The sequence below is a fragment of the Tubulanus polymorphus genome, chromosome 7 (genome assembly GCF_964204645.1).
Source record: "Tubulanus polymorphus chromosome 7, tnTubPoly1.2, whole genome shotgun sequence".
Lineage (NCBI taxonomy): Eukaryota > Metazoa > Nemertea > Palaeonemertea > Tubulaniformes > Tubulanidae > Tubulanus > Tubulanus polymorphus.
The window spans coordinates 12662733-12676449 of NC_134031.1; the positions used below are offsets into that span (position 1 = coordinate 12662733).

Genomic DNA, 13717 nt, shown 5'->3' on the forward strand with positions numbered 1-13717 from the left:
TATAATATAATGGGTCTCCACATCCATAGGATCTCACGGGTCAGTATTTCAAAATTGGGTCTTCTCATGAGACAGTATTTAAAATCGGGTCTTCTCACGGGACAGTATTTAAAATCGGGTCCTCTCACGCCACGGGACAGTAACTTGAATCGCGGGTTCCGTTGCAATATCCTGCGTGAAAAACGTGAATTCATATCCTGTTCCCCTGGCCCTGCAGTAAATAAGGTAAATAAGAATTTATCGGTAGGCTTTTATCTATTTATAAATGAAATGAAAATGGAAAATGTAATAATTACAATCGATCGTTGAATTTATTTATTCATAATCGCTTAAGGCAGAATACATAAGAATATTAGGACTCGAAACCGCTAGCATTGGATTCGACGTTTCATGTAAAAATTCTACATCTGTCCCGTGAGAGGACCCATGTCCCGTCACAGGCCCAGGTCCTCTCACGGGACGCTGCAGTTTAACTCATATGTCAAGTAGGTTTGAATAACCTCGCAATCAAATTAGGCTAAATCGACTGCATTATCAACGATAGATGGCGACCACGGTGCCTTTTTATCGCTGCTTAGCCACTTTGGGGGCGTTTTATCGGGTTTGGCATAATTATTCACCGTGACTTAGAATAGCTGTAGCTAGAGGCCTACGTAGTCACAGAAATTCAACGAATATCGAATTCTACCACCTGAAAATGGCACAGATAAATGCCCCAGCGCAATGTCTTTTTAATCCCTTAAACTTCCCTAACAAATTGTTGATGGGCCCAGGTCCAGCGAACTGCCCGCCACGTGTCCTCGCAGCAGGTGCCCTGCCTATACTTGGACACATGCATCCTGAAATGCTGAAGGTAGGATTTTTAATTCTTGTAATTCTGTTGATTATTTAGGCCCCTATTATTATTATTATATGTGTATTTTATATATTCCGCCTATTTTCGTCAAATAAAATTCATCTTCATTCAGATTCGGCAATAGTCACCTGACTGTGGTTTAGTTTCACGATCGGATATTTTCACAAACCTTAGTCAGGAATGGGAAGGTCATTTTTCAATGAAATTTTCGTGAATCAATTTGACTCGCGAGTAATTTGCCTGTCATCTCATTGTCTTTTAAGATATCCGTCTAATCTTTGTTTAGTTAGTTACCTAATCGTTGGTGGTAAGCTTTTTATAATCGGATGGGCTTATATCAACGTTAGGGATGACAAGGACCAAAACACGGTTGAAAAAAGTAACACTTCAAAAATATACTTTCTATTCACTTCAGTCCACAATTAATGGCTTAATTAAACTTGCCAGGTACCTTTCGAAATAATCCAATTTTATGTATGTTTCGAGTGATTAATCATCATTATTTTGAGAAATTAATTAATTTCTCCACAAATTTCGCCATTCGCCGCCATTTCTCTGTATTGCACATGTGGCTTGATAAGACAAGGGGACCTACAAGGATTTATATAAAACTTCCAAGACGAAACGACAATTTTTATTTTTGATAGTTTTCCAACTTATATTTCATATCTTCGTGTTTTCCATAATAAATAATGAAATAATAAATTCTGGTAAAAGAAAAATGTGAATAAGTGTTATATTCTTCATTTTTTTCAATTTCGTCGTTTCGCTTCGTTAGTTTGTGCTGTTGTCCTGGCCTCAGTTCACAGGTGCCAGCACCTCCAGTAATTTTCAAAATGGCAGCTGTTGACCCGACGGAAATTTACTCTCACTTTACGGCCGATTTGCACATGGATTAAGATCGTCAGGTGAGGTGTTAGAGGTAGGCCTATCAGACAAACTACGAATCTGTTGTGCGTCGATAACAACAAAAATTAGACGGATATCTTAAGAGACAATGAAATGCCAGGCAAATTAGGGCCTACTCTTCAGTCAAATTGGCTGACGAAGATTTCATTGAAAAATGACCTTCCCATTCCTGACTGTGGTTTGTGAAAATATCCGATCGTGAAACTAAACCACAGACAGGTTACTGACTAATCTTTGTTGTAGGCCTAATCAACGCACAACAGATTCGTAGTTTTTTTGATCCCCATAAAACCTCACCTGACGATCTTAATCCATGTGCAAATCGGCTGTTAAGTGAGAGTAAATTTCCGTCGATTCGACGGCGGCCATTTTGAAAACGTGTGGAGGGTGCTGGCACCTGTAGACTGAGGCCAGGACCACAACACAAACTAACGAAACGAAACGACGAAATTGAAAAAATTAAGAAATCAACACTTAGGCCTATTCACATTTTCTTCAACTAGAATTAATTTTTTCATCATTTATTGTGGAAAACACGAAGATTTGAAATATAAGTTTGAAAGCTATCAAAAATAAAAATTGTCGTTTCGTTTTGAAAGTTTTATGTAAATCCTTGTACCAAGGTCACCTTGTCTATCATGCCACATGTATGCAATACAGAGAAATGGCGGCCAATGGCGAAATTTGTGGAAAAATTAATTAATTTCTCAAAATAATGTTGATTAATCGCTCGAAACATACATAAAATTGGATTATTTCAAAAGGTAGCCTACCTGATTAAGTTTGTGATTAATTGTGGACTGAAGTGGATAGAAAGTATATTTTTGAAGTGTTACTTTTTTCAACCTTGTTTTGGCCCTTCTCATCCCTAACGTTGGTATAAGCCCATCCGATTATAAAAAGCTTACCACCAACGATTAGGTAACTAACTAATTCGGCAACTGACAGCTTCTAAACCAAATGTATAAATTTACACTGTAATAATGGTCTCTCTGAACCAACAGATTTTCTGAATGTATTGTCCATCCTATTTGAAACTTAAAATTACTTACCTACTTGGTAACTTTCAATAAAAAAGAATTGAATTGTTAGACAACAAGCACTGGCAAAGCGCTTTTTTTTACAAGAGGGTTTCCACCATTTTGTTCGCAGTGCGCATGCTCTGCTGTATTTGTAAACAAATGCACGTTGAATGAACACCGCCGAGAACTATGTCACTGTAGTGTAGGCCTGTGCCCGCATACGTATATAGAAGTGTATACACAACTGTTAACACACTGATAGGCCTACATACGAGCCAGGGGCGTAGCCACCGGTGCCACAACTGCGACATATGCCAGTCAACACTTTTAGTTGACCCGACGTCCAAATAAAGTTGGCAAGATGGTCGACCCTTAGTCGGTGTCGCAGTCGTCCCGTCGTTGGGCGTGCTCGTCGGGTAGTAGTCGGCCCGACTTCAGTTTTCGTCACTTTGCCGACATAATGCCGACGTTTTGCCGACTGCCTAATAGCCTAGGACCATACCTTTTCTGACCATACCCCGTCCATATTTGTCGATTCCCCGACCGTTTGCCAACCTCATCCGACCCTTTTCTGACCAAACCCCGTCCATATTTGTCGATTCCCAGATTGTTAGCCAACGTCATCCAGGAACTATAACGAGTTTGAGGAACCTCTCCCATAAGATACCTATTCTCACCATGCGCCGCTGCGAGTATGCGGAAGTTATTCAGTGTGGCTTTGGTTTTCAAAGCCGCATGACGTGTCTCTTTCATGTTGGCCGAGTGTGCGTGTGTGTATTGTTTGTGGCGAATTTCTAAGTTTTTTGAGCCTGACGTTCTGGGTATCGTCGCTGAGTTTGCCTAACCAGCAAACCGAGAGGCTCTGGCCTAACGTTTTGGTCTAACGTCGTGAGTTTGCCTGACCAGCAAACCGGAGGCCAAGTCTGTTACGTTTTGGTCAAACGTCGTGAGTTTACTCTCGTAGTGGATCCACGTAGGCTTGTGAGATATGTATTTGTAGCGTGACGTTCTGGGTATCGTCGTTGAGTTTGCCTGACCAGCAAACCGAGAGGCTAAAGCCTGGCGTTTTGGTCAAACGCCGTGAGTTTGCCTGACTAGCAAACCGGAGGCTTGAATCTGACGTTTTGGTCATACGTCGTGGGTCTACTTGGTAGTAGACCGGAGATTGAAATTGAAAGGAGAATGATGATTTTAAATGTTGAGTAATAGAAGATAAGAGAACTTGAGGATAGGAGATTAAGAGAATAAGCAAAAAAAGAAAAAAAAAGATGTGAGAAAAATGAAAAAGAAATACAGTCGAGATTTATTTATGATGAGTTGTTTTGATCATAGAAGTTGAGAGAGGAGAATCAGTTCGGAAGTAGATTTGGAATCTAGTTCTATTTTAGTTTGCCCTAGGTCTGTTGCGTGATGGTATAGGTATATAGGCTGGAGGTTTTAGTTAGCTTTATTTCTCGGCCCATTGAATACGCATGTACGCGTAGCCTTTCATTGATTCGTCTATTCCCCTCGGTCGGCTCTATTATGCTAAGTTTGTAAGAGTTTGTGCGTTTCGGTTGAGAGCATTCAGACCTGCCTTTTGCTGTTGACTGCTAATATAGATTTTGTAAGGATAATCTTCTATTGTGAGAGGATATAGGAAATAAGAGATTAAGAAAGTGGGAAAGAGGAAAGAAATTGATAGTGCGGATTTATTTGGGATTGACGATTTGGTTTGAAATTATGATTAGAACGAATGAGATGGGACGATGGGTTCGAATTTAGAGAGTAATCCAATTGTGGTTGATGAATTGTTTTTCGAATATAAAATGGAGCATGGTAGTGAATGATGAGTTCCAGAAAGCTTGTGTTCTATTCTAGTTTGCCCTAGGTTTTGGACATTGCGAGAGGAGTGCTAGAGGTTCTGTTAGAATTTGGTGTTGCGGCTGATTGCATACACTTATCGCATTCATACGCATGTTGCGTTTTCGTCTTTTCACCCTCTGCCAGAGCTCTGTTATGTTGAGTTTGTAAATACTTTGAGCGTTTTATTGGACAGCAATCTGTCCTTCTATAGCAAAGCTAATTTTGCGGACAAAATTCCGTTAATAGTAAGGAAGGATTTAACAAAACAAATGCGTTTCCAGGTTATCATACTACAGTGTTTAAGACAGTCGGGGTGTCATATATTAATTATCTAATTATTTATTAGAGAAACATTGTCTTAAATCATACAGACTTACTGGAAAGAAACTCACTGAGCTGACACTATTAAAAATCCCTATTTTGCTTTGTTATTGTTGCTTTTACCAACTGTACAGTGACTTACAGTGACTATAATATTGTATATAGGCTTGATTTGAGATCTAGCCTTGGAACCTGCGTGACAGGGATAAACCAGCTAGCCGAAAATTATATTTGTCTGCTGAACGAAATAAAGCTATATTCGTAACGGAAGAAGATTTTTTGTGTTTCTGACAGATCGTGAAGTGATCATCTACGTCATATGGAGATATAAAGTAACAGTAATAGTTTTAGGAAAATACTGTTGCTAAACTTTCTATGAGAGGTGTATGTTTGTATATTTTGGCCATGTTCGATCCCTTTGGCGAGTCCCCAACCTTTCACCCTCGTTGTTTTCAGCCGGCATAATCCTTTCGTGTATATGCAGAAAATATATTATATCTTTTTAGCCCACTTGGGACTTTAGTCCCAGCGGGCTATTACGTTCACTTTTCGTCCGTCGTCCGGCCGTCCGTCCGTAGACGGAATCCTGTTATTTTGGGAAGTTTTGAAGACGCTTCAAGGTAATGTCTTGATATTTGGGTTACACATGTATCTAGTGTACGTACCCTAGACACATCTTCAGCCCAAAAACTGGCCCTGTCAGATTCAAGATGGCCGACTGGCAGCCATTGTTGTTCACCCAAATCTGCACTTTTTACACATTTTTGAACTTTTTGAGGGACATTTTGAAGACGCTTTGATCAATTACCTTGATCTTTCGGATATATGTGAGTTCCCCCAGGGCCGATCAGCATAACAAAAATTGGGTCGATCGGACTCAAGATGGCCGTCCTATAACCTTTTTAGTGCCCAAAAATGTTAATTTTGGCCCAAATTCTGAGTCCTGTAGCTTCCTACTGGTTTATCATTTCTCATTGATATTTGTGATGGGTATTCTTTGGAAAGGGATGTTTTATACCTGAGACAGGTATTTTTCATCAGCCAATTATGACGCAATTGGCGGCCATCTTGGTGTCAGCAGTACTCATTCGTAAGTGGGAAAAAGTTTTTCCACATTATATTGATACCTAAGCGTATTTTGTTACCACAATCATCTAGAAAATTGTAGCTCATAACGTGTTCTATGATTGTGGTAAGTTTCAAGGTCATTGGATTTTGTATATGGCCACCAGGGGGCGTTGAATAATGCATATCTTAGCATTTCTTTATTATATTCGTACCTATGCATATTTTGTAACCACAATCAATTGGAAAGTTGTAGCTCATGACATCTTCTATGATTGTTGCGAGTTTTAAGGACATAAGTTTTTCTATATAGTCACCAGGGGGCGTTGAATAGTAGAATAACTTAGTATTTCCTTATTATATTGGTACCTAGGCATATTTTGTTACCATGATCAATTGCAAAGTTGTAGTTCATGACATGTTCTATGATTGTGGTGAGTTTCGAGGTCATTGGGTTTTGAATATGGTCACCAGGGGGTGTTAAATAGAAGAATAACTTAGTATTTCCATATTAAATAGAGGCATATTTTGTTATCACAATTACACAATCGTAGCTGCTGACATGTTCTATGATTGTGGTGAGTTTCAAGGTCATTGGTTTTTCTATATGGTCACCAGGGGGCGTTGAGTATTGAAATGGTTAGATTGTTGAGCATTTGGAACCACTTCCCAAGTGGGCATGGTGTCCCTGGACCCCTAGTTGTATATGGCCACCAGGGGGCATTGAATAATGCAATATCTTAGTATTTCTACATTATATTCGTATCAATGCATATTTTGTAACCACAATCAATTGCAAAGTTGTAGCTCATGACATCATCTATGATTGTGGCAAGTTTTAAAGCCATTAGTTATTCTATATGGTCACCAGGGGGCGTTGAATAGTAGAATAACTTAGTATTTCCTTATTATATTGGTACCTAGGCATATTTTGTTACCATGATCCATTACAAAGTTATAGTTCGTGACATGTTCTATGATTGTGGTGAGTTTCAAGGGGATTGGGTTTTGAATATGGTCACCAGGGGGCGTTAAATAGTAGAATAACTTAGTATTTCCATATTAAAGTGGTAACGAGGCATATTTTGTTATCACAATTAATTACAAAATCGTAGCTGCTGATGTGTTTCAAGGTCATTGGATTCTGTATATGGTCACCAGGGGGCGTTGAATATTGAAATTGTAAGATTGTTTAGCATTTGGAACCACTTCTTAAGTGGGCATGGTGTCCCTGGACCCCTAGTTTATAGTATTATTCCAGGTGCGTAGCGAGTGTGGCTAAGTTTTATTTTAGCTGATCTAACTTAGGTAGTGCTGTCTGCTTTTGATTTTATTTGTGGGTTTCATCTTGCGATGTATTATTCTAAGAGATCATTTTTGTAACGGTTGATTTCATTGAGTTCAGAACCACCGTCATGTAAACAAGAGTTTTAGGATAGCCAGTCAAGTTATTTAAGAGATGTCGAACAGTTTGTTCATTGTGTTACAGAATTTTAAGGTAGATGGGAAAGGTGATTGGAAGAAATGATTTCTTTTGCATCCTGTCTTGTATTATGCAACCAATTATGTAGTTTGATATATTAAGTATTTGGGGTTCCTGTCAGCTCTCTAGTCGCGGGTTTCTTAGCTGCCCGTTTACATGGCTTTTGTCATGTTGACTAGGGGTTGGCTGGGCAGTCCTTTTTTCTCTATGCATTTGGTTATGAAGATTTGGCCCCGCTTGTACGATGCATTGGCAGTTAATCTATAGCCTATTATATTCGTATATGATAGTCTCGAGGGATCGCCTGGTCAATCCCTAGTGATTCTGTTACTTAGCGAGAGAAAACAGCATGGACAGTAGAATTAGAGTTATCAGAGACTTTCCACGAGAAATCCGCTATAAGCGCAAAATGCTTTTTCGAGAAGCTTAACGAAATTAAGAGCAGTAATCCGCAGTCAAAGTGCTAGGCCTATGTCACATACGTTAAGTTAATCCACAAGGGCACTGTGTTCAAATCGATCAGAGGGAAAATAGTTTCTATATCTAGAGAAACCGTAAATCGCCAACCGCTCAACCGAAAACAACCACCGTGCCGGCCAGATGCAACACAGCCGAATACAGATATGTATGGTCCGATACTACTAGCGTTGACTGCAGCCGGGCAATAAGAATTGCATTCGAGAAATCTAACCCCGGATATTCAAAACCGATCGATTCCTTACCGCGCGAGTTACAACTGTGATCATATCTCCGGAAGAACCGCTACATGCTTATAAGCCCAATCCGACCGGGCCAAAATCCGACGACGTTAAGACAAATGTGAGCGTTTCGATTAGATTAGCAAACGCTGTTCTTAACGAAAGCCCTGATGGAACAATATGAACACGCAGAGCTAGATAGAAATCCAAACGGCTAGAAATATTGTGTTTAAATGTATGGTGGTCTCTAATCTAAAATCATCTGTAAAGAATTTATGTCTGAGTGTAAATATGCTGATATACTTATATTTACGGAAACTAAATTGACTGCTCTAGATGAAATATGGGTTTCCAAATTTTCTTGAATCACTTGATTTTCAAGTTGTTGTTTTAATTACTCAAATATGGGTACCAGAAAATCTGGTGGAATACTCATAGCATTTAAAACTGGAAGTCATATATTTACATCCTGTTAAGAAAACTAGTGATATAATACAGTGGATCAAGATATCAAAGCATTTAAGTGGTTCTAACTAAGAGTTTTTACCCTTATCCCGCCCGAGTCTAGTAAATTCAGTGGCCCTCACTTTTTTTTTTTTTTTTTTAAAGAATTAAGTACCGATATAACCCAATTTTTAAATAACTCATATTTGTATTTGTTAAGATCTAAAAACGCACACCAGAGAAATGCAAGTCTTCGCTTTCTACGTTGAAAGGTTTGAAGCTGAGGACTTCTTTGACGAATCCAATGTAGATATTTCTAATTTGAAAGCAGATATTCTGCTTGAGCGTCTCAACAAAGATAACACGTTCATTATTGGGGTTATCGCCTGTCTGATTTCTGCAAAACTCACGGGTTACGTATTGCAAATGGCAGAATTGGTAAGTATAGAGGTGTCGGTGCTTATACATGTCTTAAAGGGAATAGCCAGCGCGTCATAGATTACTTCATTGTCTCGCCCCACATCCTAAAGTGTGCTGAGTTCGAAGTCAAAGAGTTTAATCTCATGTTTTCGGATGTGCACTGCCCAATTAAGTGTATTCTAAATACATTGGACCGTATCGAGTGTAATGTTTCCCCTCGTTTCAACAATTAAAGGAATAAAGAGAAGTTAAAGTGGAATCCCTTGAACCCGGCAATTTGAGAATCTTTTCCTCAGAAATCTTAGATGATATAATATCAGATATATCACTGAATAAAATTGACTGTAACGTTGCGAATAAGCGGTTATGTGATCACTTGGTCTAAGCAGCTGAAGCGTCAATGGGTAGGTTTAAAATCAACAACAAGGGTCAAGAAGTACACAAAGCAAGGACTCGGTATTCTATAATGCAAATGTAAAACTGAATCAGAGAAATTTTAGAAGAGCGAAACGACGCTATCGATTTAGCAAAACTAATACTAATAGTATTAATGTTAAAGATGCCTCTAAAGAGTAGAGACATAAATGAAATAGAAACTGTTAAGATTTTCGATACCTAAGGATAATATTTAACTACACTGGGTCGTTTAGTAAGTGTAAGGAAAGTATCTGTGAACATGCCAAGGAAAGTCTATGTTTGTACTTAAATGGTGAAAGAACTGTTACTGGATCTGGATGTAGCTCCTAAGTTATTTGGCTCTATGTTTGCACCAATTCTAACATTTTGGGCTGAGGTTTGGGTTTTCGAGGATGTACACTGTGTTGAAAGAGTCCATTCCCTTGCAAGTGTATACTCAAACTCAAGCGGTCAACTCCAAATGGTATGACTAGGTTGTTTCCCCCTTTGAAATAATAATCAAGGTCAGGTAATACATTCTGGGGCAATCTAGTCGCAAGACAAGAGACGGTGTTTTGGTAAACTGTATCAAGTTTTATCAAATAACATTAACATTTTATTAAATAATGTGAATTCTAAATGGATGACTTTTGCCAAATCTATTCGCAAAAATTGCGGCTTTTGTGAATTCTGGTCCCATCAAAATTTCCCAAGTGTCAAATACCTTGGTCGAATAGTTAAGCAAGACTGCAAGTCCAATTTATAATTTATTCAAAAATGGCAAACCGTTCAAAACAACTCATTCAAATGATAGATATATAGGAATATTAAACTAGATTTGGGCCAAGTATTTTCCTTTTTTATCTACACGAAATTTCATTCCCATCCGTAAATTTAGGTACTCAAACCTTAAGCTCCCAATCGAAATTGGTCGCTATGACAAAATAACCGGGAAGATTGAATTTGCACCTAATGTAATTGAAACAAACTGGGTGACGAGTATCATTTTATTTTCCAGTGCGACTTTTATAACCAAATTAGACAACGTTATCTTCCTGGCTACTTCTTAAACAGACCAAGCTTATAAGCTTTGCAAACAATATTCAGTGTGACGAAGTATGTATACGGGTTATCAGTCTTTATTAGACCAACCGGTCTTTTGTGAAACCACTTATCAATATTAATGTGTTACATGTAAAGCTGGACGGGTTCGTGTACGTATTTTGTATGCTACCATCTTGTCACTGTGATTGTATTTTCACTACTCATATGTACTATCTGTGTTCATTATATTCATTTTATATGGAGCAATAAACTGAACTAAACTAAACTAAACTCAACTTAGAAAGAAAAAAAAAACAACTGTTCGGCCAACAGCTGGATTCGTAGGGTTACTACCACCCTTAATTGTCTTTCTCGACATTTGGAGGTTGGTTGGATTTGTTTTGAGAGTTGGGGTTGGGGATATAATGATAATTGGGGTTTGGGGTATGAGAGTTGGGATTGGGGGGTTGTTTGGGGATTAGGGGAGTTAAGGCTATTAGGTGTGATAAGAATGGCAGCCCTGGCTTGTACCCATATCTATATATCTGCAGCATGCCTGCACAACGGATGGTGTGAATATTATACTATTCTCACCACGCGGCGCTGCCAGTAGCCTATGCGGAAGTGATTCAGTGTGGCTTTGGTTTGATGGAGGTAAGGTCGTGTAACGACAACCTTCGGTGGTGAAGTAAAAAAAAAAAATAAATAAAATAAATCAACAGAAAAAAAAAACCCTCCGATTAGTGCGTGCTTGGTGCAGAGCCCGGCTTGTACCCATATCTATATATCTGCAGCATGCCTGCACAACGGATGGTGAGAATATTATACTGAGACAACTATAGAGAATTACATGTACAACTTCTTTTCCTTTAGTAGCAAAACAAAAATCAATACATAATTTCAAACAGTTTTCATAGATTTTGAGATAAACTATAAAAGTAATAAAATTGAAATTTACTGTCGCCATTTTTCATATTGATAACTCGCCGATCATATAATATTTATATATAACCAAGTCGTTTGAAAAGCATTACTTCGATTGATAACAACGATTTTGAACTATCTTGAAGACATTATTAACAAATAAACAAAGCAATATCTGTATGATTAATGCCTGAATAATATGCACACATCATCTAAGTGTTTTTTAAGAATTTTAGAAAAATCCACACTTTTACTTTCTATTTCTAATAAGTATCACATAATACAAAAATATATCCTTTCATACTACATAGATAATGGCAAGATCTGTATTAAAGCAGGGGACACACATATGAATTGTTATGTATACAGGTTTTAACTGCCGTTTAATTCTTTGCCAAAACTACAGAATTATTATATTTTAGCGTGTTTAAGCCAAAGTTTGATGCATCCCCAATTCCCTCATTAACAACTCAATCATTGTTGGAGTCTTTTATGAGAAGGGATCATCCGTACAGCTTCTAAAAATGTCACCAGTAAATAAGTCCTGACTGGATATAATCGAGTGAAGCTTCGGGAAGTGATAGGCCTATAGGCTATCACACTCTTCGACGTTTTACTGTTGTAGAACATGCCCCAACATCCTTTACTCATGAAATTTCTTGATTGCTGTGACAAGCCTAAAAAAGAATAAACTGGTATAATAATTGTATTTATAAATTGTATCAACTTCATAGAGATCATAGTAATGAGTCAGTTAAGGTCTAGCTAAAGTCTATTCTTTTTGTCTGGGATCGCAATTTTTGGGGATATTTCTCATTTTCAGTCCAACAGCATAGGCAGCAGCCTAGTACTATCTCAAAATGCCCTAAAACCTGATGATGTATCCATGATATCAGCTATTAAACCTGAGTCAATCAATTTGTAATCATTACAACATAATAGTACTAATAACCTAATCATTTTAAGTGTTATTTTAGCAATAAAATGCATTGAATTTGATGTTGCTTCAAATAGGCCTTAAAATTGAAGCAACTCGGCTGCAAATATCAAATACCATGTAAATACAATAACACTTACCGAATGTAACACTTGTAATTACACTTGTTACAACTAGAAGACTGATGAATAGCAATTTTGTTAACAAAGAATACGAACAAAAGAGCGAACAGAATGGAACCAAAATGGCGGCGCAAGATCTGCGCACATCTCCGACCTCGTTAAAAACAAAACTTTCAATTTTTTATTCAGTTTAACAACCTTTTTGGTTTACCTTTGTCAGCAGTATGAGGTTGGCATTGAGCCAATTCATGTAAAATCGCGGTACGTTTTTTTATGTGAGCATTTTTTAGCCCACTTGGGACTTTAGTCCCAGCGGGCTACTGCGTTCACTTTTCGTCTGTGGTCCGTCCGTTCGTAGACGGAATCCAGTTATTTTGGGAAGTTTTGAAGACGCTTCAAGGTAATGTCTTGATATTTGGTTTATACATGTATCTACCCTAGACACATCTTCAGCCCAAAAACTGGCCCTATCAGAATCAAGATGGCCGCCTGGCAGCCATTGTTGTTTGCCAAAATCAGCACTTTTTACACATTTTCGAAGTTTACGATGGAGATTTTGAAGACGATATGATCAATTACCTCGATCTTTCGAATATATTTGAATCTACCAAGGGCCCATCAGCATAAGAAAAACTGGGTCCATCTGACTCAAGATGGCCGTCCTATGACCTTTTTAGTGCCCAAAAATGTCAATTTTGGCCAGAATTCTAGGTCCTGTAGCTTCCTACTGGTTTGCCATTTCTCATTGCAATTTGTGATGGGTATTCTTTGTAAAGGGATGTTTTATACCTGAGATAGGTATTTTTGATCCGCCAATTATGACGCAATTGGCGGCCATCTTGGTGTTATTAGTACTCATTCGTAGGTGGGAAAAAGTTTTTCGACATTATATTGTTACCTAAGCATATTTTGTTACAACAATGAATTAGAAAGTTGTAGCGTATAACGTGTTCTATGATTGGGGTGAGTTTCAAGTTCATTGTTTTTTTCTATATGGCCACCAGGGGGCGTTGAATAATACAATATCTTAGTATTTCTATATTATATTTGTACCAATACATATTTTGTTACCACAATCAATTGCAAAGTTGTAGCTCATGACATCATCTATGATTGTGGTGAGTTTTAAGGAAATTAGTTATTCTATATGGTCACCAGGGGGCGTTGAATAGTAGAATAACCTGGTATTTCCTTATTATATTGGTACCTAGGCATATTTTGTTACCATGAT

At 38.1% G+C, this 13717-nt stretch overlaps 1 protein-coding gene across 4 annotated transcripts in view; it reads left to right on the forward strand.

Moving 5' to 3' along the window:
* Positions 1–425: 425 nt before the first annotated feature.
* Positions 426–13717, forward strand: part of LOC141909362 (alanine--glyoxylate aminotransferase-like) — a 172198-nt gene continuing 158906 nt past the window's right edge. Inside the window, exon 1 of one of the 4 annotated variants that reach the window (XM_074799807.1) lies at positions 426–485. Coding sequence is in view for 2 of the 4 variants with exons in the window: in XM_074799806.1 (XP_074655907.1) it covers positions 698–853 (156 nt within the window). In the remaining 2 variants the exon portion in view is untranslated. Of the gene's footprint in view, positions 486–527; positions 854–2414; positions 2530–13717 lie in introns of those variants that run through there. The other 3 variants (XM_074799810.1, XM_074799806.1, XM_074799808.1) reach the window with 3 other exon arrangements.